This window comes from Streptopelia decaocto (genome assembly GCF_964273445.1).
Source record: "Streptopelia decaocto genome assembly, chromosome: 3".
In the NCBI taxonomy this organism is placed as follows: domain Eukaryota; kingdom Metazoa; phylum Chordata; class Aves; order Columbiformes; family Columbidae; genus Streptopelia; species Streptopelia decaocto.
Window position 1 is genome coordinate 82,421,477 of NC_138656.1, and position 27,460 is coordinate 82,448,936.

Consider the following 27,460-nt stretch of genomic DNA (forward strand, 5'->3'; position numbering starts at 1 on the left):
AAGGAAAATTAAGCTGTTAGAGAATTAGTAGAGACAACTAAATCAAGCTTTAGTTCCTCATGTCTTCAGAAAAGTGAATACAGTTTTCTCCTTCTGTTGTCTTCTGTCTTGTAAGCAGTGCTAAAGGCAGAAGTTCAGTTGAATATAAAAAAAAAATATATATATATTTGAAGATCAGCACATGGGTGGAAAAGATTGTTATTATTTTTTTAAAAAAAATTACTGCTTTTTCCAGATTGACAATGAAGTAATGGTTGAAAAAAAGTGGGGACAAAAAGGAGGACCCTGGGAGTTCAACTTACGTGATCTTTTCCGCTGGTGCCAGCTGATGCTTGTTGACCAGTCACCAGGATGTTATGATCCAGGCCAACATGTATTTTTGGTGTATGGAGAAAGAATGAGAACCAAAGAAGACAAAGAAAAGGTGAGATGTGTGTTCACCTTTCTTGGTCTTCAGATTGTCAGGAAGTATTTCTAGAAATCCGAGTGTTAATTTGAAGATGCTTTGCAATTTATTTGTAGACAATACCCCTTACAAAAGAAAAATAGGTTTGTTTGAGGTTTTGACATTTAACATATGTACCTCTCCCCTTGTCATTTAAAATATCGACTTAATTAGCTGCTAGTATTAAAGCAGAAAGCTGGTGTAAATCAAGGCAAGTAGGACAACAAAGGACTTAAACAGAGCAAAACACAACGTGTTCTTATGTGATTCTGTATTTAATAACGTTCTCATAGAAGTGGCATGGGTTGCATGCATATTTGTGAGTGAAGAGGAGATGGGGAGCAGTGAAGAGAAACAGCACTGAGATATGGAGAGATGCTTAAAGTTATAGGTAAAACACAGCAGTTTTTAGATTCTTCTGGCTTGGACTTCTTTTATGGACTTATTTACCTGTCACTTTTTTCATCTGCCTGTCAAATTGCTCTCCTCGTTCTCTTAAAATCATGGCTTAAGGTTGCTCTAATAAAACACACTGCAATTGTTATTCCATCTTTGCCATCTACATATCCCTCTCTTGCTTAGAAATCCTTGGCTTTTGTTTAGTTTCACAACATTTAAATGGTGTTAAACTAAACATCAGTCACATTGTAAGATTGAAGATACAGACTGTATGTGACTGGATATTTTTCTCATGGGTTTACTTTCTCCTTCCTGTAGTATTATTGCATTTTTGTGTGTTATCAAAGAGCTTACTTATGGAATGGCTTTTTTACAAGAGGTTTTCTTTTTTTTTTTTTTTTAGACAGAAGCATTAGAGTATTTCAAGTCATGGGAAGGCATGGTTAATGAAGGGCTTGCTGTGGGCAGCTCACACTCACTTTGCTTGCTGCACTTCCAGTGAAATGATGCTTATGATTAAATTGTGTTAGTTACTATCACATAGCTGTTACTGTCACACGGCTGTGGAGCTGAGAGGGAAGGCTGTTTTAGGAGTAAATCTTTAGAATTATGGTTAACTTAAGCCTGATGAGTCTTCTTTTGGCTCTTTCAATTGTTTTAGGTTATATCTGTGTTTCGAGACATTTTTGGCCAGGAGGCTGATGTGTATACAGGAACCAGAGAGTTTCACATCACTCCGTATAACGTTCAGGTAGGCTGTTGACAAGAGGTTTTTTGAGTGGAGAGAGGAGGAGGCAACTTGGACTTGCCTCTTACTACTCATCCATGTGTCTCTTGTCTCTTCCAGATCGGTTACTCAGTTCTTTCTCGTGGCAACTATATTCCTCGACCTGGTAGAAGTCTCTCACTTCTGCATCATTCGCTGCAGTCCCTTGAGTCTATAATGAAATGTGTGCACATGAGCTGGATGGTAATCCTGGTGGGCCCAGCAGCTGTTGGCAAAACCAGTCTTGTTGAGCTGCTGGCCCATCTCACCGGCCATCGACTGAAAATCATGGCAATGAACAGTGCGATGGATACAACTGAACTCCTGGGTGGATTTGAACAGGTAAACACTGTTTTGGTAATATGGCAATATTTCTTGTTCCTACCCAACAGTGGCCAGTCCACTGTGATCTTAGTGTTTAAGCACCAAATGGAGCCTTAGGCACCGCAGTCTTCTGGATGAACTAACTCCATAATGGCTTGTTTGCAGGTGGATATCAATAGGCCATGGCAGCGCCTGTTGGAAAAAGTGGAGAATGCTGTGAGCACACTAGTAAGGGACAGTCTTCTTCTGACAGAAATTTGTGCAGATGATGCTGAGCTTCTGCTGCGTGCTTGGAGCAGTTTCATCCTGAATTACAAACCCAAATCTCTGGGTGAAGGAGGCAGAAGTGTTACAGCTGAATTAGTGGGCAAACTGGAGGGAATACTTGTACTGATCCAGCGACTAAACAACAAAATAAATTCCTACTCAAAACCAGGTATGTATGGTGGGTGATTTCACATAAGACTATATATTCCTCTGAAGAAAATAAGAGAAATAGATAACTCTGCAGTGAAAGCTTGAGAAAACTGAGGGGTGTTTTATAGGTTCTTTGTAGTCAATACTGTTGCTTCATACTACTTATGTAACAGCCTATCTTATGAAAAAGTTATTTGTGATGGTTCTTCAGGTTTATTTTTTGTGTTTGTGTAGTTACAGCTGGTAGCAATCAGTAGTCCATACTTGACACACTGCAATTCTCCTGTATTGAGCTATTCAACATATGATGCAATACAGCTCTTATCTTGTATTTCTAAGAAATGGAATTTAGATACTCTATTCTTGCATTTGTCCTCTGAAGCATTAATCAGCTGAGCTTTACAAATGTCACCAGAATAATGTATGGGTTATTTTTTTTTAAATCATCTAAAAGATTGCATTAATAGCCATCAAACTTCCTCTAGTGGGGGAGAGGGATGGAGGAAAAGTGTCTGTTTAAACAGAAAGGTGTCAGTGTAGTTTATATGTGCATGCAAACCTCATGTTTCCACATGTGGATTTTGCCCATGGGAGGCTACTTGGAGAGTTGGAGCCTCTGCTGTTGTTCCCCTAAAAAGTAGGAAGTATATATGTTAACAAAATAATTACCATTTTTCTTGAATGAAAGAGGAAGCTACCTCAGTGATGTAAGTCTTGATGCAAGATGTAATTCCTTTCAGAGTTTGCTCACTTGGTAGAAGAGTTCCGGCATTTCAAGCTGCAGCAGGCCCAGGCTGCTGACCTCAACAGCCATGGCACTTTCGAGTGGGTGGATGGGATGTTGGTTCAGGCCCTGCAGTCGGGAGACTGGCTGTTGATGGACAATGTTAACTTCTGCAAGTAAGATATTTTAGTGGCATCGTTTCACTGAGTAAAACCCTTGACCTCCCTAGGTTACTTGCCTCTTACTGTGTGGTTCCCAACTGAACATTTTACATTTGATAACAATAAATGAGAGCAGTAACTTAAATGTTCTGAAAGAGTGTCTTCCTTCTTAGCTTAGCAGTTGATAGTTTTCCTGTTACCTTTGAACATAATAACTGTTTGACTTTTTGCTTAAGACTGGTACCATTTTGATTTCTGATCAGAACGGGATCAAATTGTTACCTTTTTATAACCATTTATATTTCCTTTTAATATAGCCCTTCTGTGCTGGACCGCTTGAATGCTTTGCTTGAACCAGGAGGCGTTCTTACCATGAGTGAGAGAGGTGTGATAGATGGTACAATTCCCACAATAGCTCCACATCCAAACTTCAGGTGCTTTGCTTTTTTGTCTTTTTTTTTTCCTTTTTAAAATTTCATACCAAGTAGCAGTTTTACAAAAAAAAGGTCAGCTGTGAGCTGGTATTTTGAACGCTGTTCAGTTTGCCATGTACTGTAGTGACACTGTGTGGTAACCAAGAAAACTGCACTGTGGTGTGTGACAGAGAGCCTAAGGGGCTTGGCTTTGTATCCCTGTGGCAGCACAGACTGTTACACTGGAAAAATTATGGCAGTATAGCTCTGCCTTATCTCTGCCTTGATTCTCTATTTCTGCTTTACTGAAGCAGTCTATGGGGGAGTTGGAAGGGGAACATACAGAGTATTCTGTATGTATGTATTCTACCTTTTATAAATTCTTGAAAAGAACATTGGGTAGAATACATACATACAGAATGAAGATACGAATTTACTTTATGGAAGAGCAGATCTGGTGTTTCTGGAGTGACAGTTTAAAGCCTTAAGTTACATGTTAAGAATATCAGGCAGTTGAACTAGATAATCATTGTAGGTGCCTTAAAACTGAACTATTGTATTCTAATATCCAACAGGCTTTTCCTTTCCATGGATCCTGTTCATGGGGAAATATCCAGGGCCATGCGGAATCGTGGGATTGAAATTTACATTCCTGGGGAGAACGATGGAAATGCATTGGACAATCTGGATTTGAAGTTACTCCTGCATGGTTTGGGTTTAGTGGGAGGTGGCATCTGTGATGCACTTCTGGCTGTGCATTCAGAAACCAAGGCTGCAGTAGCAGGTAAAAGAACACTGTTCAGTATTTAACAGCTTGGGGTCACTACTTATATTTAGATTAACTCTTTAATATTAAAGCTTGGCATTTTATTTTGTTATGTCCCAGTATAAGTAAAGACATAAAAATATGATCAGATTGTTTTGGGTTGGGTTTTTTTTGTGTTCTCACAGGCCCAAATCATAAAAAGATGATACTTTGGGTGTTTTGTAAGGAGACATCAGATACTGGCAAGTGTCAGTTGTCTATTGCTTCAGGGAAGGCAATATATTCTAAGTGAAAATCAGCAAAATAGAGGGTTCTTTGGAGCAAATGACACTGAGTTTCGTTCATCTTAGCTGCTTGATGTCTTATTTTGAACTGGTCACCTGTTATTTACAGTCCTGTCAGATTTTCTTATTAACCTTGGGAATAACTCGATCAATTTTCAAGACTCAGCAGGATTCATGTGTTTTGAATCTTCCTCAGGGTGTAAAGTGGTGTTTGTCCTCAGAAGGTTAAAGGGCTGACAATTACTGACGTTCATATCATCCTAAATGCTATGTATCTTTCAGGTTCTGTGTCATCTTTGTCACCTTTGCTTCAGGCTGCTGTGTTAATTGTGCAGCAGATACAAAGAGGCTTTGGATTAGCGAAGTCTTTTTACAGAGCCTGTTGGGAAGTTTATGGTCGCTCACAACAACTGCAGATCAACCAAAAGGTAAAAAGTCCTGCATTTGAAAACTTTTCTTACATCATATAGATATGTGAAAAATACCATTTCATGAGGCCAGTGTGAACCAAACAATTTTAAACATCCTCTCAGGCATCTATCAGGTGATGAAGAGGAAGGATTAAGTGGCATTGGACATTTTCTGCATTTTTTTGGTCATTTTCAGCTGTCACCTGTCCTTTCATGACATGTTTTCTCAGCCTGGTGGCAAGTTACTGGAGAGAGAGGTCAGATGAGTGAGAGCTGCATAAAGACTGTCAATCTGGGATGTGCTTATTGAGATACTGTTCCCCAGGGATAAATATTGTTTGTCAGACAACTTGTAGATAGTGGGTCACTTTTTTTCAGCATAAGGAAGACAGAGCATATCCTAGGTAGACTCTGAGGCTTACTTGCTTTTTGACAGGGTCAGCTGAGACTCCAGAATATTAATACTGATTAATCTATAGCCTGAAACACTGTGTACACTGTCATCTGGAGACAGCAATATTCGCTTCCTATTTTAAACTGTATAATATGTTACTTTACTTATGGTTGGAATGTTTTGGTACTTTATCATGTAGGTTATATAGTGTTTGTAGAACATTTGGTTTGTAATGATTTCATAATAGATGCATGTAACTAAAGAATTCCCTGAGCTATTGTACTTGAATAAAATGATTCTAAACTGGTTTTTGGTTGTTTGTTGTAGCTTGTGTTAGAATTGGTTACGAAGCATGCTTCATCTCTGGCTTCCCATGAAACCTGGGGTGACTCCTTGCTCTCAATGGGATTGTGGCCAGACTCCCTGCCCACAGGTCTGTTTGCAGCTGAAGACTCGATTCTTTCAACAGTCTGGAGTGATGCACAGGTCCTAATGTATTTTCTGAAGAGACTGCACCTTAAAAACTGCAGGTAGGTGTGAAGTACTGGTGGCATGTCATTGTTCCCTGCAAAGCTTTGTCTTGAGCAAATTCTGGGGGTAGAGACTATGGTAGTCACACTCTGAGGCTCCTGTTACCTTTCCGTGCAACCACTATAAATACAAGTTTAATTATTTACTGATTTATTCTTCAGTCCAAAATACTTGACCATATTCAATCTTCATTAAGTACATTTGACTCATTTGGAGTTAAGAGTAGGCATTTAGCAGAAAATGTGAATGCAAACAGTAGGTTTAGAAGATAATAAGAGCCCCAAAAATCTCTTCCTTCAGTTTATTTCTAAGCTTTAAAAAACTGTGTGTAGTTAGTTTTGAATATACTAATGATCCTCTGTACTTTCTGCTTTCATGTAAACAATTTTTCATCAGTTATTTTAGATCCACTAGCTTCAGGTGGAAGAAAACAAAACCAACCAAACAAAAAAACAACAAAAACAACGAAAAGCCCACAACAACAAAAAAAAACACCACAAAAACCAAAAGAATCCACCAAGTTTCCTCCTTCAAACAGAGGTGTTCAAAAGAAGTCTTATGTGCAGGGGCCGTATGCAAGAACTCTTTTAATGATTTATTGGGCAATATAGCTGTAATTTTCACAACACTGGTGTAAAATCTTCCTGCCTGCCTGCTTTGCTTAGTGACCTACTGCGGACAGGTACTGTCATTTGCTTCCAGTGGAAGAACAAGCTGTAGAAGTTAGTTCTAAGATATAGTGTTGAAATTGTAAAACCTCAGCATCGTACTGTTTTTTCTTTTTTATTAACAACACTTTTCTCCTATCTTTGTCTTTTTGAACTTAATTTTGCATATCGTTCTGGTGCACAAATCAATTTCTCAGTGAAATGCTGTGCAGATTCACTTTTCTGGCACTGTATGAATTTTTGGCAACATTGAATTCCTAATAGTAGACACCCCCAAATGATTTGAGGTGGGAAACTGGTTTTAAAACTAAATAGAGAGGAGGGGTTATTGTATTGCTACCTCCTTGTCTAAAGATAGCTGCATGCTGAGTAGCTTCACTTGTAAAATATATTATTTCCTGGAACTTGGAGTTGGAGCCTTCAATTGCTGGATTTCACTTCTTTGTGTTTCAGGACACTACCACTGACTCTGCAAGATCTTAAAAAAATTATGCAGTCTACCAGTCCTGAGAGTCTCGAATTCGGTGCTGCTGAAATAGATGCAAACTGGATGGATAAACTGGAAGTTCTTCAGGCTTCAGTGAAATTTTTCGTAGAAAAGGCAACCAATCAGGATTGGACATTGAGAGTTAAATGGCTTAACTCCTTAGCCAAAAATCTGCCACAGGTGCTTGGTATGTAATTATTTAACTTTCTCTTTTGCCTAAGAGCTGGCTGATTTATTATATTTTCACAAGTGGTGAATCTTCTATGGAAACATCCAGAGCATTCAAATGATCTGATATGAAAGTTCTCAACTATCCACACTGAATCAAGGGCATTAAGGCTTCAGGGAGAGACAGAAGCAGATTATGTGTATTAGGGACAACAGGAGACCTTGGACTAAAGATTGCTTTTATTATTCAAGCCTGTGTGTAACTTGTACTGCTTCTGAATCAGTTATTTTTTATGCCTATTGGTCTATGTAAGCAAATATGCCTTTCTCTTCGCTATTTTTTTGATAGTGATAGCAAAAGCAGTAAAATGCCTTCTGGTTTTTTGGTGTTGAAATACAAAAGGTTAGAAAGCAAGGAAACTGCAGAACTGAGATGTCTGGAAGCTGCGTTTTCTGAACATTCAGAATAGCAGCCGAGATGAGGTATTTGTTGCTTAATTACATGAATCACATTAAACTTGAGAAGGATTGAAACAAGCATTAGTCCAAATAATTCACACACTTAGCTTCCTTGTATGGTGTGGAATCTCAGACTGTATTGTCCCTACGTGAATGGGATTGCTCCCCCTTGATCTTGCTAACTTTCCAGGCAGGTCTGCCTGTAAACTAGAAAGTATCTAGGTACTTACTGTCATGATGGGTATGCTCATATTTGTTTTGTGGTGGTGGGGTTTTTTTTGTTTGTGTTTTGTTTTGGGGTTTTTTGTTTGTTTGTTTCATTTGTTTGTTTGCTTGTGGGTTTTTTGATGTGTTTGTTTTTTGGGGGGGGAGGTTGTGGTTTTTTGTGTTTTGGGTTTTTTTTTTAATTGGGAGAAAAAATTAAAAACAGATGTACTGAGAGGAAGATTTGAAGGTATAAACTCATGGATTTTCACGAACTATATTTTTAATAGCATACATGAAGTATCACCAGTTTAACTAGAACTCTATACTGGATTTATGTCTTTGGCCATGATATTCTGACTAGTTTTAAGACCTCTTGGTGCTAATACAAAATAAGAGCAACCAGTATGTCACAGTGCATGCACAGATGAGATTCAAGCTGCTTCTGCTGGCTCAGTTGAAGTTATTTTTATTTATTTGTACTAAATGCTTTGTTTTTTACACCCATGCTCTTTCTTCTTCACCTACAGATCAGGTGCGGATTCAGCTGGAAGCAGGCGCTGTGGCCCTTGGTAGTTTCTATGCCAGTCCCCTCTCATCTGGAGTCAGTAACATGATCAAGTTGCTACAGCCAACTATGACAGGTACTACTGAAAAAAAATGATGTAAGACATTGGTGCTTCCTTTATTTGTTCTCTGAACACACTGCAGCCCTTTGTAGGAAATACATGTAACACAACAAAGGCTAAATTCTGTTGGTCCCTCTGAAACCTGTGTTGGGGCCTGTAATTTTCCCTGTGTGTTTTACAGGAGCCTCAGGCCTGTGGTTTCCTTTCCAAGCTTGTTAGGTGCATGAAAGCTACATACAGTGACACTGAACCCTTTATGCATGGTCCTAGGTACTCACCTGGACTGTGAAGGAAAAGGGATTTGGACTTGAGTTTCCAAGCTGACTTTTTGGGTACTCTGACCCCTGGTTAATTTACTTTCACTGTTCTGTTTTACAGAACCTGCAGTCAATTAATATCTTCCTGTTTGGATATCTGGATTGAGGGAGCTTAAGACTCTGCCTTCCTCTTAGGCTCCTTTGCCTTTTGTCTTTTCCTTCCTTTCCCTAATGTTCATGCACAGGCAGGTGGATCAGGGAAAGTTTTTCATTAAATAATGTTTCCACTGCTGTCCTCTCTTGTCTGCCTTCCCAGATGAACATGTGATGCCTCTGGACCCAAGATGGAATATGCAGTTTTTGGATATCATTAGAAATTCGATGAACTTTGATACAGAAATGGAACACACAGATCAGCTTCTAATCCTTTTGAAGTCTGTAGCAAATCGGTGGGTTACAAAAAAAGCTTGTGAAGATTCCCCAATGACTGTAATCAGTGCTGTATAAACACCTGTGATATCTGTCAAGTATGTTTAGGTTTTGATAGATGTGATCTAAAATACTAGGCAGAGGTTTTGTACAGGTATTTAAATTCTTTGCTTCTGTTTTCTGTAGAGGCAGACTAAAACAAATGACTTAATATAGAGAGCAGGTCCCCCAGTATTCCTTATAGGCTGGAGTTCTTCAAAGACAAACCAGAACTGTGGGGTAAAGCATAAAAGAGGCAGAAGCAGCAGTGTGAGATCTCTGACATAGAACTTAAATAGTTGCCCCGCTTTTGTATTTGAACTGCGTTTTCTAACAGGAGCAAAAAGTGCACAGATTTTGCAGTTAGAGTATAAGGAAGCAGGTGCTCACATATCTTACAGATGGTGGTTTTGTATATGCTTAATACCTCACTGCTTTTTCCTTCCTGGTGATCACTGCAGGTCAGGAATCTGCTCTTTCTGAAGCTTGCTTCTGCAGAAACCATATTCAAGCGATTAGTTATGCTGCACTTGATTCGTGTTTCATTATGCAGTGAAATATCAAATGACACTTTGTAGTTCACTATTCTTAGTAAAACAGGGCTTTAAAATGGTACTGAATTTCTAACAACTTTATTTTTAATTCAGGGCAGTATTATTTCTTGACCGAGAAAAAAGAAGCTACACTGAGAAGAATTTGATTACCAGCAAGAAGTCAAGAAATAGTGTTTTAAGAATGTCTCTAGATTTCCGCAAAGGTAGAACGATTTTCACTGTTTCTTTCGGTACTATGTTCAATTTGAAATATGGTTAATTTGCACTGTTACAAAATGTGTACTTTAAACATGGTGTGTCCTGAATTTGTGAAGGAAGATTGTGTGAATATAAAGCAACTAGATGGGTACTAGTATGATATGTAACACATTATTCTTAGATATACTTTATGCTACAGCATTTATGTCCCGCCTCTACTAGATAGTGAGTGCATGCCATTTCTCTACTAATTATCGAAACTTTAGGAAGATGGTGGAGAGAAACTGGAATTGCATTTTGTATTTAGCTAGTGAGAATAGCCAAGTTCTTCAGTTGCGCTTTTGTTCTGATCTTCTTATGTTAATCCTCTTATGCTAATCCTAATGTTGTTTTTTTTGTAATTAGGTTGTTTACTCCTAAAACAAATGGGAAAAAATTAGTGATACAGTTAGTACTTTTTTTCCCCCATCACAGAGTCTAGTGATCAGAAATTGACGCTTACTTGTCATGTTTTGTGGTTGGAATATTCAGTCTCCTCTTTCCCTCTTGCCCAAATCTCAGATCCAGGAAGTTACAACTGCCTTCCTCATCCAATTGTGGTCAACCTCGCTCCTTTCTTCGAACTTTGGGATGCGTTTACATTTCACTGGGTGAAGTCTAGTCAGGTGGCCCTAAGTGATGATGACATGCATGATGTGAGTAGACTTTTCATAGTACACTTACCAAAGTTATGTGAAATTAGACAGTGTGCAGCGCACTATTTTTAGTTTCAGGGACCATGAAATAAACTACTGTGTCTGTTGATATTTAGAATATACCTGACACCAGGCAGATATCATGTTTATTTCAGTGACTCTATTTGTGTTCTGTCCTCTCATTTCTTCTGTGCGGATTGTAGGCTTTCAGCCTGCAGATACTCAGGGTGGGAATTATCTTACCTAAATGTACACACCAAGGACCTAGATATCCATTGTGCCATAGGTTTGCCTGTTTCTCTCCACTAATAATAAAGGGAGTATTCACATCCATCTCAGTTAAAGATATCTGAACCTGGACTTCTGACATGCGTGTCAAAGGGGTGATTTCACTTCTCCCTCTCCCTTTTCAGACCATGAAGATCATTTTGTTGAAATCTGACAATGACATTGTAGACTTGGTGCAGGGATTACTTGTTTTCGACATGTCCTTCCACCTGCCGTCAGAGCCCTGGAGTATTTTTAGAAAACATATAGTGGAGCACTAGTTGCGTGCCACTAAGTATAAAGCATTGAGTGATTCAGAAATTAATGGAAGTGACAATGCTTTTGCATTTTCTCTTGCTTGAAGTACAAAGTGTTCTGTAACATGGAGGGCTTGGCAATGGGAAAACTGTGACCTTTTTGTCTTGTTGTTAGATTTTATACAGCTTGCTGTGGCGTGACCGGTTCTGGGCAGTCTCTGATGCTCTGATAGTGGATTCGGCAGGGTTATCACTTCTGTCTCTGCACTGGCACTGGGTTATGAAGCATCTAATTGACAGAATTCCTCAGATGCTTATCGGATCAGACCAGCACAAGTGAGTGGCTTTGTGCTTCTGTTAAATGACTGTGTAAATTACTCTCTTGTTAGTGTTATAACTAATTAATGTTGTTTGCTTAAGTGTCCAAGTTATGTTCCATTAGTGAACGCAACTGCAATGTATTAGAGAGTTGTTCAATTTTAAAATTCAGATGTCTTAGTATTGATCATCATCTTGCCCAAATGATCATAAAGAATTTTTACCCATTTTCTGTAGTTTAAAGTTAACTTGCCGCTTTAGTGGAAGGTTAAGAGAAGGGACCTTGCTTTATTTTGTCTCCTTTTGCCTTTTTTCTCAAATTTTTGAGTTCACTGTGTGGGCTTATTTCTTCTTTTTTTTTTTTTTTTTTTTTTTTTTTTTTTTTTTTCATCTCCAAGGGTTTCCAAGGAAATTCAATCTGTTTCACAGCAGATTCAGAGCTGCTTGGCCAATCCTGCTGGTACTTCTGCCAGTATGAAGCTATTACAGAAGTCTCTAGGAAGACCTCTTCCTTTTAAGGTATTGATACTCTGTTTGCAAAAGATTTGTATTTCCAGCAACATCTATGTATGCTTTAAAATAATCACCAAGATTTGTAGCTTTTATTTTCCAGGCTTGCAAAAATACATTCCTTTTGGACTTGTTAGATTGATTAGGAAAGCAAATTCAGCATATCTTAATGAACACCTTTTTTGTGAAATATATCAATTATGCACATAGCATTTCTACTATTAATTATGCTTTGTGTAGGTAGCAGTTATTTAATATAAAGTGGTGGACAAACATAAATTTCACTACTTGCTCTGTTCTGGAGACTTGTGAATATCAATATATATTTGGTGAACATATGTGTATATAGAAAAGAACGTGTACTTCCTTTTATACAGAATAGGATGGGGCTGCCTTCTGACTTACCATGGCAAGGCTTCTTAACTCAGCTTTTTCTTTTCTTATTTCATCAGCTGGTGTCATTGAATAAAAAATATATCACAGTAAAATTTTCTAAAGCATATAAGTCCCTTTTTAAAAGCAGAGCACAGTAGACTTGTAGGTTTCTCATGCTGGTGATTAGTAATTAGGCATAAGTTTTTATGGCCTTATCTCAAATACAGTCAAGCTGCTTAAAAATGCATGTAGTTACTTTATGGGACTTTAGAGATCATTCAGTGCTCGCTGAGAATTTTGGGAAATTTTTCTAGGCATCCAAATGTGTTTAAATTGCAGGTGTTTTAAGTGACAGTAGCTTCTGGAGTTTCTTATTAATTTGTATATTTATTGCCCTTAGTTTAGGTAAGTTGCCATGTTGAGGTATTGTTTGTCTGCATATTCTATGTAGTTTCTTCATGAAGGAAAAAAAAAATTTGCCAAGGAGGAATTGTGGCCAACTATTTCAATTGCTGTCTTCCTGTATTGAATAGGTCTACAAAAGAATTACGGTTAAGTTTTTGTTGCATATTCGTTTATATATACTTGTATTTTGCTCGTGTGCATGTGAATTTGAAACCTTAGTTTCTTGTTTTGTTAGCGCTACTGAAAATAAATGCCACTTGTTCAAAATGTCCTTGTGTTTCCAGGATAAACTGGGCATGGAATGTTTTTCTCAGTTACAAGTTCTCAGCAAACCACTTAACATGTTGGAGCTAAGATTGGTCTTTGCAGAAAGCAAATGGCAGGAAAAAATGTGCTGTCTGAAAATTGCTGCCACTGGATGGAAGATGAAGAAGGCGTTGCTGCAAGCTGATGGCCTAATAATTAGAGCTAACCATTTAGAAGATGTGAGTCTGGGTAGGTAACACTTTTGAAGAGCCTAACACAATGATTTCTGCCGTGTCTGTTCTTGTTGTGTACAAATGGAAAGGATGTGAAATGTTCACTGGTGAGAAGTATAGTACATGCATTCATGTGCCTCGTGTGCTCTGTCAAACAGGTCAACTAAAGAATTTTTTGAAAGCTATACATTCACAACTGAGAGCAGAAGGAGTTATATATAATCATTCAGAAGACAGGTTTCCTGAAGATACTGTCTCCAGCCAGTTAGACCCTGCTTTGTTAAACCAGCTCTGCAGTCGGGTTCAGCTGTGGCCTGCAATGGAATACATAGGCACACTCTGGCAGTACAAACTGACAGCAGATTATGTGGCCAAGGCTTGCACAAGAAGGTGAGAACAAGGTTTGAGAAAAAAATCCTATATTCCTTTCATGAGATTCAAGATCTCTAGCTAAAAGCTGTAACTGGTACTTTACATTTGCATGAAAATCTGTGTGTGTGTACATATATGTTAAGGTATTTGGCTGTGTATATGCATATATATATATATATATGTGGTTCACACATGCTTATTTATTTATGTATATAAATGCTTATAATGATGGGCAATAGGTACAAGTTACTCCTGGGGGAGATTCCAATTGGACATAAGAGAGAGTTTTTTCACAATGAGAACGATTAGCCATTGGAATAATCTCCCCGGGAAAGTGGTGGATTCCCCAACTTTTTAATGAAATAGAAGAGTTCTTCATGTTAGGAATTAATGTGAAGATGTTCATCAGCGTGTTGCTGGGCCTGCTGCAGAAATACTGAATTAGAGATGGAGAAGTACATGGGCATGCTTGCTTCCTTTTGTGTAAACTACACACATGTACTCATAGTTTAAATTAATGTTATTAATTTCAGAAGTGTCAGTGTTGGTTTAAGGGGCCCAGTGTATTTATTTTTTTTTTTTTTACTGTTTTACTGTTCCTTAGAAGAGAGCTTTTCATGTATAGATTTCAGTGGAAGTATTTTTTTGTGCAATGAGACTCCTAGAATCACTGATTCATTCTTGAATTTTTAAAAGTTCTGATTTGTGCAACAACTGTAAAGCTGGAAGACAGTTTGTCTCCAAATGTTTTGTATGTTTTGCTGAACACGTAGCTTATAACTACAGAAGATGCCATGTCTCCCTTTTGTATTTAGATTTTTCCAACTTTGAAGGATGCAGGTGGTTTGAGTATTACTTGAGTGCTTCTTCTTTTCTGTTTAAAATGTTGCTATTTAGCCTTTTAGGGATTCTTCATTATTATGACTTCACTTGCCATTCTGAATTTGTTTTACTGTCTAAATTATTTATGTCACGTGCCCTGCTTAAGCCTTTCTTAGGTTGTATTTCTTTTACCTGCTACAGGGAGAACTGCAGTCAAGAGCTAAGCACATGTTCAGATGTAGTTCAGCTTATAACTTTTGCCTTGAAATTGACACCAGCTGCTTCTCACCAGCTATCTGGACTGTGGCACTTGTTACACCTTAAAGAAGTAAGAACAAGTTTCAGTTTAATTAGTTTTGTAGAAGTTTTCAACAGACTCTTCAAAATAGGTATATCTCTAAGATTTTTGACATGCAGTTTTTCTACCTGTGTCCAGCAATAATTGTTCCTTCTTTTAATAAGAAAGGCTACTAACTGTGAGCCTGCAAAAAATGTAAAATACAACATTAAAACATAAATAAAACACAACGAAGTATTAAATAACATAGTTCTATATAATCTAGTTTGGTGCTATTGTTCCATTCATCTGTCTGTGACCTAATAGAAAACAGGGATTTGAATAGCAGGTTCCAGCCTGGTTGTATTAGTGTATTCAAAGTAATTTTATGCTGAAAAATACTTGCTGCTGTTCCTGAGCCTCAACAAAATGTTGCACAGGTGTAGACTAGAAGCTGCATTCTGAAAACTTGCTCTGCAAACACGCTGCATATTCCACAGACAGGAGAAGCAGTGCAGACCTTAGGAAGCATATGTTCTTTTTGTTGAGAAGAGAGATGCAAGCAAACACTACTTGAATTTGAAAAGAATCTTGAGGAATATCTTGTACTATCCCTACTGAAAAACAGTGTCATGCTCTTCTTATTTGTGTGTCTGTACTTGATCCTCTTCAGCTCCCTATAAATTATTCTCAGCTCTGGGTTCTTATCTCTCCTTAGATATCCCCTGAAGAACTGTCTATTCTGTCATCTCAACTAGTTAATGCTGTGTTAGCATCTTTTTGGAGCAGTACGTTCACCACAGACCCAGACTACTGGTTGACTTGGAGGCCGCTACCTGCAACGGAGGAAAAGACCTTTTCTAAATCGCAGATGAACTGTTCTATGAAGGTTTGTCTCTTTTGACCTCATCAAACAACTAAGCTGAATACTCTTTTATTAAAAAATTCAACAGCTTTCTAAAGCAATACTCTAAGTTCTAGCATAGTCAATGCAAGTTTCATCTGAACAATCTAATTCTTAATCTCTTAATTTAGGGCCCAGGTATTTTGACCCGAGCCGTTTTCTCAAAGTGCTTCTTTGAAATTCTAACTAGCAGCAGCAAGACAAGCCAGTGGGATGTGAGTGAGCTTCCTGTCCTGTCATCATCCCATGTGACACTGGGAGAATGGCTGGAGAGAGCACAGCAGCTTCATCAAGTCAGCACAGCACTGTGGACCAACCTTGCTGTCTCTTCAATAGCAGATTTTCGGTATTAAGACCTCTCTTCCACATACATGTTGTTTAAATCAGTCACATTACAGAAGTTTGCTTACCGTGTGTGAACTTTTCATTCCTTTGCCTCCAGATACACAGATGCTAGACTGCAAGGAACAATTCTAGGCAGACAGCTCTCTGCCCTGGTAGATCTGGTTCCAATGGATCTTCAAGAAGAATTTTTGGAGTGCTGTGAGAAGCTCTACCACAAGGATCCCGTTACATATGAGTACCTTCTCAAGATACTTCGAAGCATCACTGATCAGGAGTTACTTCCTAAAGAATTCCTCTTTCTCCTGATCACTTGCTTGCAGCAGTTCTTTGGGGAAGGACTTCAGGAGTTACCAGAGACAGCTTGGCGAGGAAGCCTCTGGGTGAATATTGGTTTGGTACAGATCCAGGTGTGGCTTCCACAGACCAGGTTTGATCCGGCTATTAAGAGAGAATACAAGCTCAAGTATACTAAAGAAGAGGTGAGTGTGGACTTGGCTTTTATCTCCGTAACCTGTTCTCTCACATGTTTGCGTTCCTCTCCTCTGGCTGCTGTTGCACAGCAGCTTTTTCCCCCTTCTTAAATACGTTATCCCAGAGGCGCTACCACTGTCACTAGTGAGCTCAGCCTTGTCCAGTGGCAGGTCCATCTTTGAGCGGGCTGGAACTGGCTCAATCGGACATGGGGGAAGCTTCTAGCAACTTCTCACAGAAGCCATCCCTGTTGGCCCCCTGCTACCAAAACCTTGCCAAAACCAGTAAGACCTACTTGGTTACCAAAACCAGAACCTCAGAGAATGTTTCTTTCCTTTTTAGTTATACCAGCTGGAGTGTGAATGGAAAACAAATGATTTGTCATCCCAGCTGCACACAGGAAAAAGTATTGAAGATGAAGCAGCCAGCAACTATATTCATCCTCATCTCAGGTAACATCTCAGGCACTTAACTCTTTCTTTCAGATTGGAAACTTAATCTTTGAATGCTCAGGCTCCAGAGCCTTTTCTTCGCAGCATAACAATTTTTGTGTTCTTCTGTGGGAATAAAGGTTGTTGATTTTGAAAGTGTCAGTTTACATATTGAGGTGGTAAAGAAAAGTACAGAAGCTGTTCTGTTTACTTGCAGTGACTTAGGAATTGTCTGTACACACTTTGTACTGCTGTAAATACAACAGTTGAAGCAGTGGCCTTTGTATCTTGATAAAACTGAAGCTGTACACGGAAGTGAAAATAAAGCCATATATCTAAATTATGGTAGTTTCATTAAAATGTGACAGTTATCAAATTAATGAAATGACATGGAATGTATATCTATCACTGTAAGTCTTCAAGGCCTTGATAGATGCCAGTGCTATTTGGCAGAGTTCTTGGACTGATTTGTCCTGGGTAGAAGTTTCCAGATGTCTATTTTAGCAACAGCCTTTGCCTGTGGTGCTATGGATAAATTAAATATCTCACAACATAGAGTACACTGACATTCAGAATTTGTAGCCATTGTTTTGTGATTTCTTTTTTTATTTTCTTTTTTTTTAATCAGAGGAACTTAAGGAGGAAATTTTAGATTTCTTCTTTGTGCACATTTCCAGGTGTTCCTTGTACATAAATATAAACTAGGTGGTATTCATAATTTTCCACCACTAATGGAAGTCTTCATTTTCATTGTTACACACATAGAGGATCTGATAGTCTATGCTATTGCTTAAAGAGAACAGTAGTCATTGAAAGCAAGTTCTGAATGGCTGAGTTTTAACAATTGCTTCCAGTAATGCTACTTTATCCTTAATGCTCACAGAGCTGTCAGGTAACAGGCAAAATAGTAACTGAAGTTCATTGAAGTGTGGGGAAAAAAGAGATGTACATATGCATGTTATATGGGTGTCACTTCTTGTTTTTTCCTTCTTTGCTGTTTTACACAAACTAGCAGAATATTTCTGATTAATCTTTTTTTAATGTATCTAACTGTTATGTTAGATATATAAACATGTTTACACATATGTCTAAACTGATCAATGTTATTTCTTAACAGACTGTTGCATGAAAGAATGCAAAGGTTGAAGGAGCAAATCAGCAGTCTTTCCAGAAAAAAGGCCTTCAGGTCTCCAGCTCCACCCTATGATTGCTTATACCAGGAGGTTCACCAGTACATCAACAGCATAGCACGGGTTTCTTCAGTCCAAGATCTTTTAGCCCGCCTCCTGCAGTTCCTTCGTGGAGAAAGACCTAAATCACTCCAGGCAATACAAAACCTGTTAAATGAAGAAGCATCTTGGCAACAGTCACATCATCAGTTTAGAAAACACCTGTCAGAGGAGTATGCTGTATTCCCCGATGCCATCATTCCACTGCAAGCTGCCATCTTACAGTTGCAGCATGGCATGCGATTAGTGGCATCTGAAGCTTACACAGTGCTCAAGAGTTCTGTGCATCCAGCTGATCTGACCAACCTCCTCACTTCTTTGTTGGCATTTCCTTCAGTTGGCCATGCCTTCCCCACTTACTTTGCTCGTGCAGAAATTTTATGCTCGGTGAATTCAGTTGAAGTCCTTCATGGACTTAAAAAGTTCTCTCTAAAGCACTCTGAAGTAGAATCGGAGGGAGTAGAGCAGCCTTGCCCAACTCTTGAACAGCTCTTGGTGAATGCTTTGCTGCATCTTCGATGCCATGTAGTATCCAGAGGAGAGATGGACAAGAAATCTCTGCAGCTCTTTAGACATCTGTGTCAGGTAGGAACTGAATGCCAGTGGCCCGGATCCTTGCCATAAACTAACTTGTCCCCAGTACGAGACAGATATGGATCTGTTAAAGTTGGTCTAAAGGAAGACCACAAAAATTGTCAGAGGGCTGAAATTCCCCTCATATGAAGAAAGGCTGACAGAGTTGGTGGTGTTTACCCTGGAAAAGTCTCTGGGGAGACTTCATGGTGGCTTTTCAGTATAGAAAGGATTGAAAGATACTTTTTATCAAGGCTTGTAGTGATAGGACATGGGGCAATGGTTTTAAACTGAAAGAGGGTTAAGTTTAGGTTGAACAAAAGGAAGAAACTTTTTACAGTGAGGTTGGCGAAGCACTGGAGCAGGTTGTCCAGAGAAGCTGTGGATGCCCCCTTCCTGGAAGTGTTCAAGGCCAGATTGGATGAGGCTTTGAGCAACCTGGTATAATGGAAGGTGTCCCTACCCATGGCTGGGGGTTTGGATTAGATGACCTTTGGAGGTCACATCCAACTCAAGCTATTCTATGATTTTTACCTTGATAATTGCCAGTACAATGTTCTAAGCTTTGGTTTTATTTCCATTGAATTGAAAAATGATAATTTTAACATAATCTAAAATATTCGCTTAACTTGTTTGGGTTTTTAAAGGCATAAAGTTGAAGGAGACTAGAATTTGGCCAAGCACTGTGCATACTGTTTTCTGTAGATTTTCATCATTGGTTTGTTGAGAGGGCAGTTTACAAATGTTCTTTCAAGTCAGATGGCTTTGATTTATACTGTTGTAGACTGTACAGAAGGAGAGAGACAAACAAGATAGATGCTGCCCCTTTGATGAAATATAGGTGATTTTAAAGATTAACTTCTGTAAAAACATGCTGCTTTGTTTCCTTAGGCAATTATAAATGAGTGGGATGAACAGGAACGCCGTGCTCAAGAGCAGGAGGCAATGGAACGCAGTCTATACAGATACAAAAGTAAAAGTCACGGGAAAGGACAGAGTGAGGAGGAAGAGGAAGAAAAAGAATTTAGGAGGAGATTTCCCCTTCATGAAAAGGTAGCAACTGTAATTGACAAATGCTGTCTGAAAAAGCACACTATGAGTAAAATGAGATGAGGAATAAAGCAGTTTTTCCTTTAGCCAAAAGAAAAATGTCCGGTAGATTTTGGTAGAAAGGTATTTAAGTACTGTGCTTTTAGTTTTTCCCTTCCACTTGTAGAAAGTTTTTTGAATTAACTTCTAGACTTGAACTGTACTGTGGTTCAGCTGAAGAATTCCACATTACTGAATGGCAATCTCAATGATTTTTTGCAGTGTCTTTTCGCTGAGCAATGTCATGCAGTACAGAAAAGCATGGGACAATTATGTGTGGCAATGTGTTGTTGGGATGTAACAGTTCAGGTCTTCAAGTGACAAAACAGTGTTGAGGTGATTTATCAGCAGATATGACTGCTGTTGCTTTTTCTGAGGGAGGTTTAGTTGGCAGCACATCAGGGCTAATGGTACCGCACTCTTACCTGCTGTGGTTATGCCCTTAATTTTTCTGTTCACCTGTGTTCTGTTTCAGACTGACATGTGAGCTGCAAGGTGTGCAGTGTATCAATATAGTGCTAGCTCCAAATTATTAGCGTATTGTTGCATGCCAAAGGGAGGTGGGGAAGCAATGTATTAAGGGAAGAAATTATAATTGATCTTCCATTATCATATGATTTGCAGGACTTTGAAGATATCACAGCTCAGCCAAGCCTAGAAGAAAAAATGGAAACTGAAGATCCATTGGAAGACAAGCTGGAAGTTGATAGAGCCCTTTTGTCCAAGAGCTCTATGCAAACAGTAGTGATGGTTCATCAACAGTTGTGCTTAAACTTTGCTCGATCCCTGTGGTATCAACAGAGTCTGCCTTCTCATCAAGACAAACATTACTTCAGTACATTTATTTCCTGCTACCAGACTGGTGCATGTTTGATGTCACAATTCTATCCTTTAATTGGTAAGATCGCTAGCAATATTTCCGTATGTCTCTTCTTCCATACTCTCATCCCATTGCTTATGTGTGTCACATTCTTATATCCTTGTAATACATGACATGTTGAGGCTTGGGATACAGGGGGGAAAAAAAAGCCACACACACAGAAACAAACAAACAAAACCCCCCAAAACCACTGATTCCATTTAGCTGAAAAGTGAATTAATATTATGTGTGTGATGCCTTCCTTTTTTTGCTTCCTAGGTGCTGAAATGAATGATAGTCTTTTGGGAAGCCAACTTCTAGTTAGCACTCTTCTTAACAATACGTTTTTTGAGGAATTAACTTCAGATCTTGTGCTGCAGCAAGATGGCCCATATGACTTCTACCAGCATCCTAATATTCAGCAAGTCCGACAGTGCCAACCTGTACTTGATAATTTTGCTAAAGAAGTAAATGGGCTCCTGCAGGAGTGGCCAGAGCATCCAGTACTTGTGCAGGTAAAGACACCTCAACAAATGTTTGGGGAAAACTGAAGCATTTTAAAATTGCTTTCAGCAATCATCAACCTGCCATACCTCAAAGATTTTTGAGGTCTGTTGCTGTTCTGGTTCCTGTTTTCTTCTGAAATGCTCCCTTTCCCAGTGCTTTAAAATTGATATCTTTGGTCCTGCTTGTGGGGCCTGTTTGCCTCTCTGGTTATATTTCTTCAAGTAATGCAGAAACTCAATCTGTTGGACCTCTTTGCTTTGGGTCAGTTGTGCTCCTTTCTCCCAGTGCACTGGCCTTCACTGAACTACAAGTGAGCTAATACTAAAATGAAGAAGCTGTTTAAAATTAAAAAAATATTCTTATCTCTTGCAGAGGAGGGTTATGCTAATTTAAATTAGCTTAACTTTATGACTGCTTCTGTTGAAGATCAGTTACTGTGAGTTGAATGCTTCTTTTTTATTCTGCAGCTATTAGTTGTAATGGACAGAATCCGGAGTTTTCCACTTTCTAGTCCTCTTTCAAAGTTCCTGAATGGCTTGGAAATTCTTCTTGCAAAGGCACAGGTAAGAAAAGGGCTAAGGAAAACTTTTTTCAATTTTGTGCTTCCTTTATTTATATTGGTGCCATGATAAAAACAACTGGAAGTGTATGTTTGCCAGGATATGGGAAACTGAACTTGATCAATGCCATAAGTTTAAGGAGTAGAAATGTAATCTGGAGTACTGCATGAGTCTTGCCATTTAAAGACTTAACTTCTGGTTTTGTATAAAAGGGAACTTTTTTTCCAGGACTGGGAGGAAAACGCCAGTCGAGCTTTGTCCTTGCGGAAACATCTTGATTTGGTCACACAACTGATTATTCAGTGGCGTAGACTGGAGCTGAAGTAAGAACTGTTGTTCCCTCTTGCTTTTTCTTAGATACTGTAAGCTTCTGTCTCTGTACGGAGACACATTCCAATGCAGAATTGCCTGAATCATGAAACATGCTTCTGTGTGTCTGTACATGACTGTCCTAGTAACAATGTGCGAAAAAACAAACAAAAAAACAAACAAACAAACTAGCAGCTGTATTGGCTTAGAATGAGCTTGTCCAGCCCATGGTGGCCCTACGTATGTGCCTCAGGAGGAGTAGAAGCAGGACAGATAACTATAGTACTTGATCCTAATACTTTTCCCAGCGTTCTTCTGTTTTCGTCTTAGGGTTTACTGAGCCTGCAGTGTTTTGTCTATTTAGCAAATTTTCCTTTAAAATTTTTGTCTTTTGCTAAGACCATATAACATTTTTATATCCACAGTTTACTATGATCAGGAATTCCACAAGCATATTTCAAGTTTTGTGGAAGAAACAAAACCAAAACCTGTCACCCACTAGTCTCTAGTTCTGCATTTCTTCTCCCATATTTAATAACAGTGGCAAAGCAGTGATCCTCAAGAGTTTATAGTGTATGTTTAGGGATATATGCAGACTATTTGATTTTCCTTTAGTTTAGTAGTTTTGGAGCCCAAACTACCCACAATATTTTTGCGTTATTTTTTTTCTTCTCTCGCCTTCCTTATTGTTTCCAGTTGCTGGTCAGTAAGTTTGGACAATATTATGAAGCAGCATGGAGAGAAATCCACAAAGCACTGGTTCTCAGTCTATCAGATGATTGAGAAGTATGTTCAAGAACAGACAGAGGCAAACACAGAAGGTAAGACCTGTCCTTAAATGAATATGTGATGCAGTTCCAGAAATTACTAAGGATGCATAATTAAGGTCCTAAATGCCAGAGTCTGACAAAGCACTTTCAGGTGTAGTTCTTGTACCCTTTGCCCTACAATAAATTCCATGACTGTATAGGATCTTCCATATAGAGTCAACTTTTGCTTGGTATTTATTTCTGGAACCACCTGTGTCTCTCATAGGGATAACATGATATGTAGTGTAAAAAAAAAAAATAAAAAATCTGTAAAAAAGCATCTAGAAGAAAGTAGAACTGTGGTAACTGTATGTAACGAACATATAAAGAGTCAAAACAGATTTGGGGAGTAGGAGGCCTCCATCTGCAGCTGGAAAAGGTACCTAATTTTTTTAACTCCACGAAGTATAATTCATATCCCAGCTGAACTACTTTTAACATCCTGTATAAAGCCTAAAGACTTCTTACAGTAAGTATGTTGTAGTACATACTATTCGTAGCAAATCTGTCTGCAAGTGTTCACATTATCTAAAATAGGGAAAAGAATATGCCTCTCAGTGCTTTGCCTCCCTGAAATTTTATGAAATTGTGAAGGTGAAAGTAGCATCCTCAGGCATGAGGCACAAGCCCTTCATTCGTAGAGAATAGCAATTATTCTTTAAATACTTGATGCACTCTGAAATTGGACATCTAGCTAGCCTCCTCAGTTGCTTACTGCTGCCTCTCCTTTCTTCCAGTGTTTTGTTTGTTGGTTTTACGTATTATTTTTTAAATTAGAATTCTTCCACTCATCCCATGTCCCCTTTTCCTAATAGAGACTTGATATTTAGTTGGAAGTTTTTAAAGAGCGGACAACAGTTTTAATTTAGAGGTTTTTGTTTGTTTTCTCCCCCTTTCCTTCTAAATTTCTGGCGCTGATATTCAGAAACTAATCAAATGGATTTGAAAACACTGGTCAGCACACTACAAGCTTTTATTGAAGGATCCACACTGGGAGAGTTTCATGCACGACTTCAAGCACTACTGGGTTTCCACTGCCATGTCTTGCTGATGCCTCAAGTGGCAGAAAAGGGTAAGTCATTAGCATTACACATGTTGAGTATTTTTTACAACAACGTGACCATGAATATTCAAGACTTGCTAAACAGATCACTAAACTCATAAATAGAACATGAGCTGATGCTATTGTTTTTCCTGTTTTCATGAAGAATGCTGCTGGTCAGTTTACCCCAGCTTCTGGTGTTACAGAATTGTTTTGGTTGGAAAAGATGTTTGAAATCATCGAATCCAACTGTTAAACCTAGGCACTGCCAAGTCAGCCTCTAAACAGAGTCCCTAAGAACCTCATCTACACATCTTTTAAACACCTTTATTAACCACTTCCCTGGGCAGCCTGTTCAACACTTCCCATGAAGAAGTTTTTCTTACTATCTAATCTAAACCTCCCCTTGTGCAACTTGAGGTCATTTCCTCTTGTCCTATTGCTTGTTACTTGAGAGAAGAGACCAACACCCTCCATGCTACAACCTCCTTTCAGGTAGTTGTAGACAGAGTTAAGGTCTCCCCTCGGCCTCCTTTTCTCCAAGCTAAACAGTTCCCTCAGCTGCTCCTCATCAAGCTTGTGCTTCAGACCCCTCAGCAACTTTACTGCCCTTCTCTGAACTCCCTCCAGCACCTCAATGTCTTTCTTGTAGTAAGGGGCCCAAAACTGAACACAGGATTTGAGTTGCAGCCCCACCAATTCAGGGGATGGCCCTACTCCTGCTGGCCACACTATTCCTGATACAAGCCAGGATGCTGTTGGCCTTTTTGGCCACCTGGGCACACTGCTGGCTCATGTTCAGTTGACTGTCATTCGAAACTCCCAGATCCTTTTCCTCCAGGCAGCTTCCCAGCCACTCTTCCCTGAGCCCATAGTGCTACCTGGGGTTGTTGTGACCCAAGTGCAGGAACCCGGCACTTGGCCTTGTTAAACCTCATACAACTGGCCTCAGCCCAACGATCCAGCCAGTCCATATCCCTCTGTGTGGCCTTCCTACCCTTCAGCAGATCAACACTCCCACCCAGTTTGGTGTCATCTGCAAACGTACTAAGGGTGCACTCAATCCCCTCATGCAGATAATTGATAAAGAGATTGAAAAAAGTGGCCCCAATACTGGGCCCTGGGCAACACCACTCATGACCTGCCACCAACTTGATTTACCTCTATTCACCACAACTCTTTGGGCCTGGCCATTCAGATAGGTTTTTACAAAGAGTGAGCCCAACCAAGCCACGAGCAGCCCGTTTCTCCAGGAGAATGCTGTGGGATATGATGTCAAAGGGTTAGTAAAGTCTGGGTAGACAGCACCCGCAGCCTTTCCCTCAGCTTCTTGCTAAGCTTCATTATTTCAAAAAAAAACCCCAAAAGGGATACATGTCTCTTTTTGATACTGAAAAATATCCTGTTTTAAAAGAAGCTTATTATTTTCTGTCCATTCTAGGTGTTCTGTGCAGCATCCTGTGGAATCTATACAATTATTATATGCAGTTTTCAGAGTCCGTTGAGGCCAGAATCCTTGAACTTCGTCAACCTATAGAAAAGGAACTTAAGGTAAAAGGAAACTTCACTCAGACAATATGCTGATCTACTCAAAGGAACAGTGGAGCAGATATTATTTGAATTTGTATATAATAGCTCTGGCCACTGAAATCCCAACTACACTTCACATTTTCTTTGGCAAGAATTTGTTTTTGAGATGGGGAGTTGGTTGAAGACTTCAATGTTTGGTCTGTCCAGTTTAGCCATGGAGACTTCTACCCAGTAAAGCCCCTTTGGATTTCGCAATTGACTATAAAGCAGTTTTAGTGTAAATACATATATTAATAGAATAAGATGCCTACGCAATAATTTGCTCATTTATTAAAATTTCTTGCATTTTAAGACCACCAGATCATCATAGCTGATCAGCTTTAAAGATCATATTTTATAAGCAAATACCTCATTGCATTTATATGAAGTAATTTTATTGATTCTTCATTTTTCTAATAGGACTTTGTGAAAATTTCGAAGTGGAATGATGTCAGCTTCTGGGCTATAAAACAATCAGTTGAAAAAATACGCAGGTAACTTGGAGCTTGGAAGTAAGGTTCATACCTGGAACCTTCCTTCCAGATAATTTCTCAATAATGTTGACCTTGAATGCAGGAATGTTTCTTCTGTTCATAACACAGTGGAAACATTTATTTCCAGCAGATGAGAGATTTCCAGGATTATAAAACTCAGTAAGATTTTTGCTTTTCTTTGGTAATTAGGACCCTCTTTAAATTTATGAAGAAGTTTGAAGTTGTTCTGAACGAGCCATGTCAGCCTGCCTTGGTGGAAATTGGTAAGGAAGAGCAACTGGACTGCTTGCAAAAGCAGGAAGAAGCTGACAACAGAGAGACAAAAGTTCAGAGGCTAAACAACACATTAAGAAAAATTCTGTCTGCTAAAACAGATGTTGCCAAGGTGATTGTAGTCTTTATTTGAAGTGTGGGAAGGATATTTTCTCTGTTCCTATCTTTGTGTTGCTTTTTCACTGATTTATGCAGAAAAACTCTTATGTAAGTGTCAAATCTGGAATATCTCATCAACTTTTTGGTCTTGCTTGTGTTCAGTGTTACGAAACACTGCAGATGGGTGGGAACGCAGCATGAAAAGACGAGCGTGTTCTGCATTGATTTGGCACAATATCTGTGCTCTCGAGTAGAGACGATAGCAGTTACATGTTTCAACTCCAAGCTGCTTGCATATTGTCTGTAGCAATTTGTTACTTCCTGCTAGTGCACTAATATGGACTGTGAGTTGAAATTCCCCTTTTTTTTTCTGAACAACAACCGAGGCAAATGATCATATAGGTGTAGGATTTGTACGTACATAAGCTCTCATTAAATGTAAAATTACTTTGAGCTCAAATCCTGATAGAATGTACTGCATTGTCATACATTTGCTGTTAGTTGACAGCCTGTGTATTGCAAACATTCACCTTGGCCTAGCTGATACATGGTAAATCCTACTCTACAGTGCCACAATTTAGCATGTCTCTAAGTTGTCCAGCACAGAGAGTATGTAGACTTATTTTCTTCCAGATATACTTTCCTATTCACATCCAGTAGGTTTTTATTAATAAGATGCAAAGAGACAATTGTAACTCATGAGAATCTGGGAGTGAGTGGGAACTGCTCAGTTTCTTTCAGCTTCCAAGGCTTTGCTAAGTTTCTTCAGACCAGGAGGGTGGCTTATCTTACTCTTGCCTGTGACAGCAGGGGGTAGAGAGAGGAGGCAGAAATCTGATGCAAATCTAATGTGTTGTGGGTTTAGTTTGTTGGTTGGTGGTTTGTTTGCAGGTCTGTAACTGGTAATCAACAGGGTTGTTGGGTTCACTTGTTTCAAATTAATGTTGTCTTTGGTAGTTTCTACTTGTGTACTGTTCTTGTTCTTTAGAAGTGA

At 39.0% G+C, this 27,460-nt stretch overlaps 1 protein-coding gene across 2 annotated transcripts in view; it reads left to right on the plus strand.

Annotated features, from left to right (window-relative positions):
* Positions 1-27,460, plus strand: part of MDN1 (midasin AAA ATPase 1) — a gene marked incomplete at its 5' end in the record, with an annotated part of 103,001 nt that overhangs the window by 46,415 nt on the left and 29,126 nt on the right. For both annotated transcript variants that reach the window (XM_082047543.1, XM_082047544.1), the window contains 34 exons: positions 236-424; positions 1,506-1,595; positions 1,692-1,952; positions 2,100-2,370; positions 3,092-3,251; positions 3,554-3,670; positions 4,225-4,433; positions 4,982-5,127; positions 5,831-6,033; positions 7,156-7,376; positions 8,551-8,664; positions 9,223-9,355; positions 10,022-10,131; positions 10,688-10,821; positions 11,521-11,681; positions 12,062-12,182; positions 13,238-13,448; positions 13,591-13,822; positions 14,828-14,954; positions 15,622-15,792; positions 15,939-16,153; positions 16,250-16,631; positions 16,966-17,075; positions 18,172-18,868; positions 19,748-19,909; positions 20,570-20,843; positions 21,084-21,319; positions 21,779-21,874; positions 22,100-22,194; positions 22,877-23,001; positions 23,915-24,061; positions 25,473-25,582; positions 26,021-26,094; positions 26,284-26,479. In XM_082047543.1, coding sequence (XP_081903669.1) covers positions 236-424; positions 1,506-1,595; positions 1,692-1,952; positions 2,100-2,370; positions 3,092-3,251; positions 3,554-3,670; positions 4,225-4,433; positions 4,982-5,127; positions 5,831-6,033; positions 7,156-7,376; positions 8,551-8,664; positions 9,223-9,355; positions 10,022-10,131; positions 10,688-10,821; positions 11,521-11,681; positions 12,062-12,182; positions 13,238-13,448; positions 13,591-13,822; positions 14,828-14,954; positions 15,622-15,792; positions 15,939-16,153; positions 16,250-16,631; positions 16,966-17,075; positions 18,172-18,868; positions 19,748-19,909; positions 20,570-20,843; positions 21,084-21,319; positions 21,779-21,874; positions 22,100-22,194; positions 22,877-23,001; positions 23,915-24,061; positions 25,473-25,582; positions 26,021-26,094; positions 26,284-26,479 — 6,300 coding nt within the window. The remainder of the gene's footprint in view (positions 1-235; positions 425-1,505; positions 1,596-1,691; positions 1,953-2,099; positions 2,371-3,091; positions 3,252-3,553; positions 3,671-4,224; positions 4,434-4,981; positions 5,128-5,830; positions 6,034-7,155; positions 7,377-8,550; positions 8,665-9,222; positions 9,356-10,021; positions 10,132-10,687; positions 10,822-11,520; positions 11,682-12,061; positions 12,183-13,237; positions 13,449-13,590; positions 13,823-14,827; positions 14,955-15,621; positions 15,793-15,938; positions 16,154-16,249; positions 16,632-16,965; positions 17,076-18,171; positions 18,869-19,747; positions 19,910-20,569; positions 20,844-21,083; positions 21,320-21,778; positions 21,875-22,099; positions 22,195-22,876; positions 23,002-23,914; positions 24,062-25,472; positions 25,583-26,020; positions 26,095-26,283; positions 26,480-27,460) is intronic.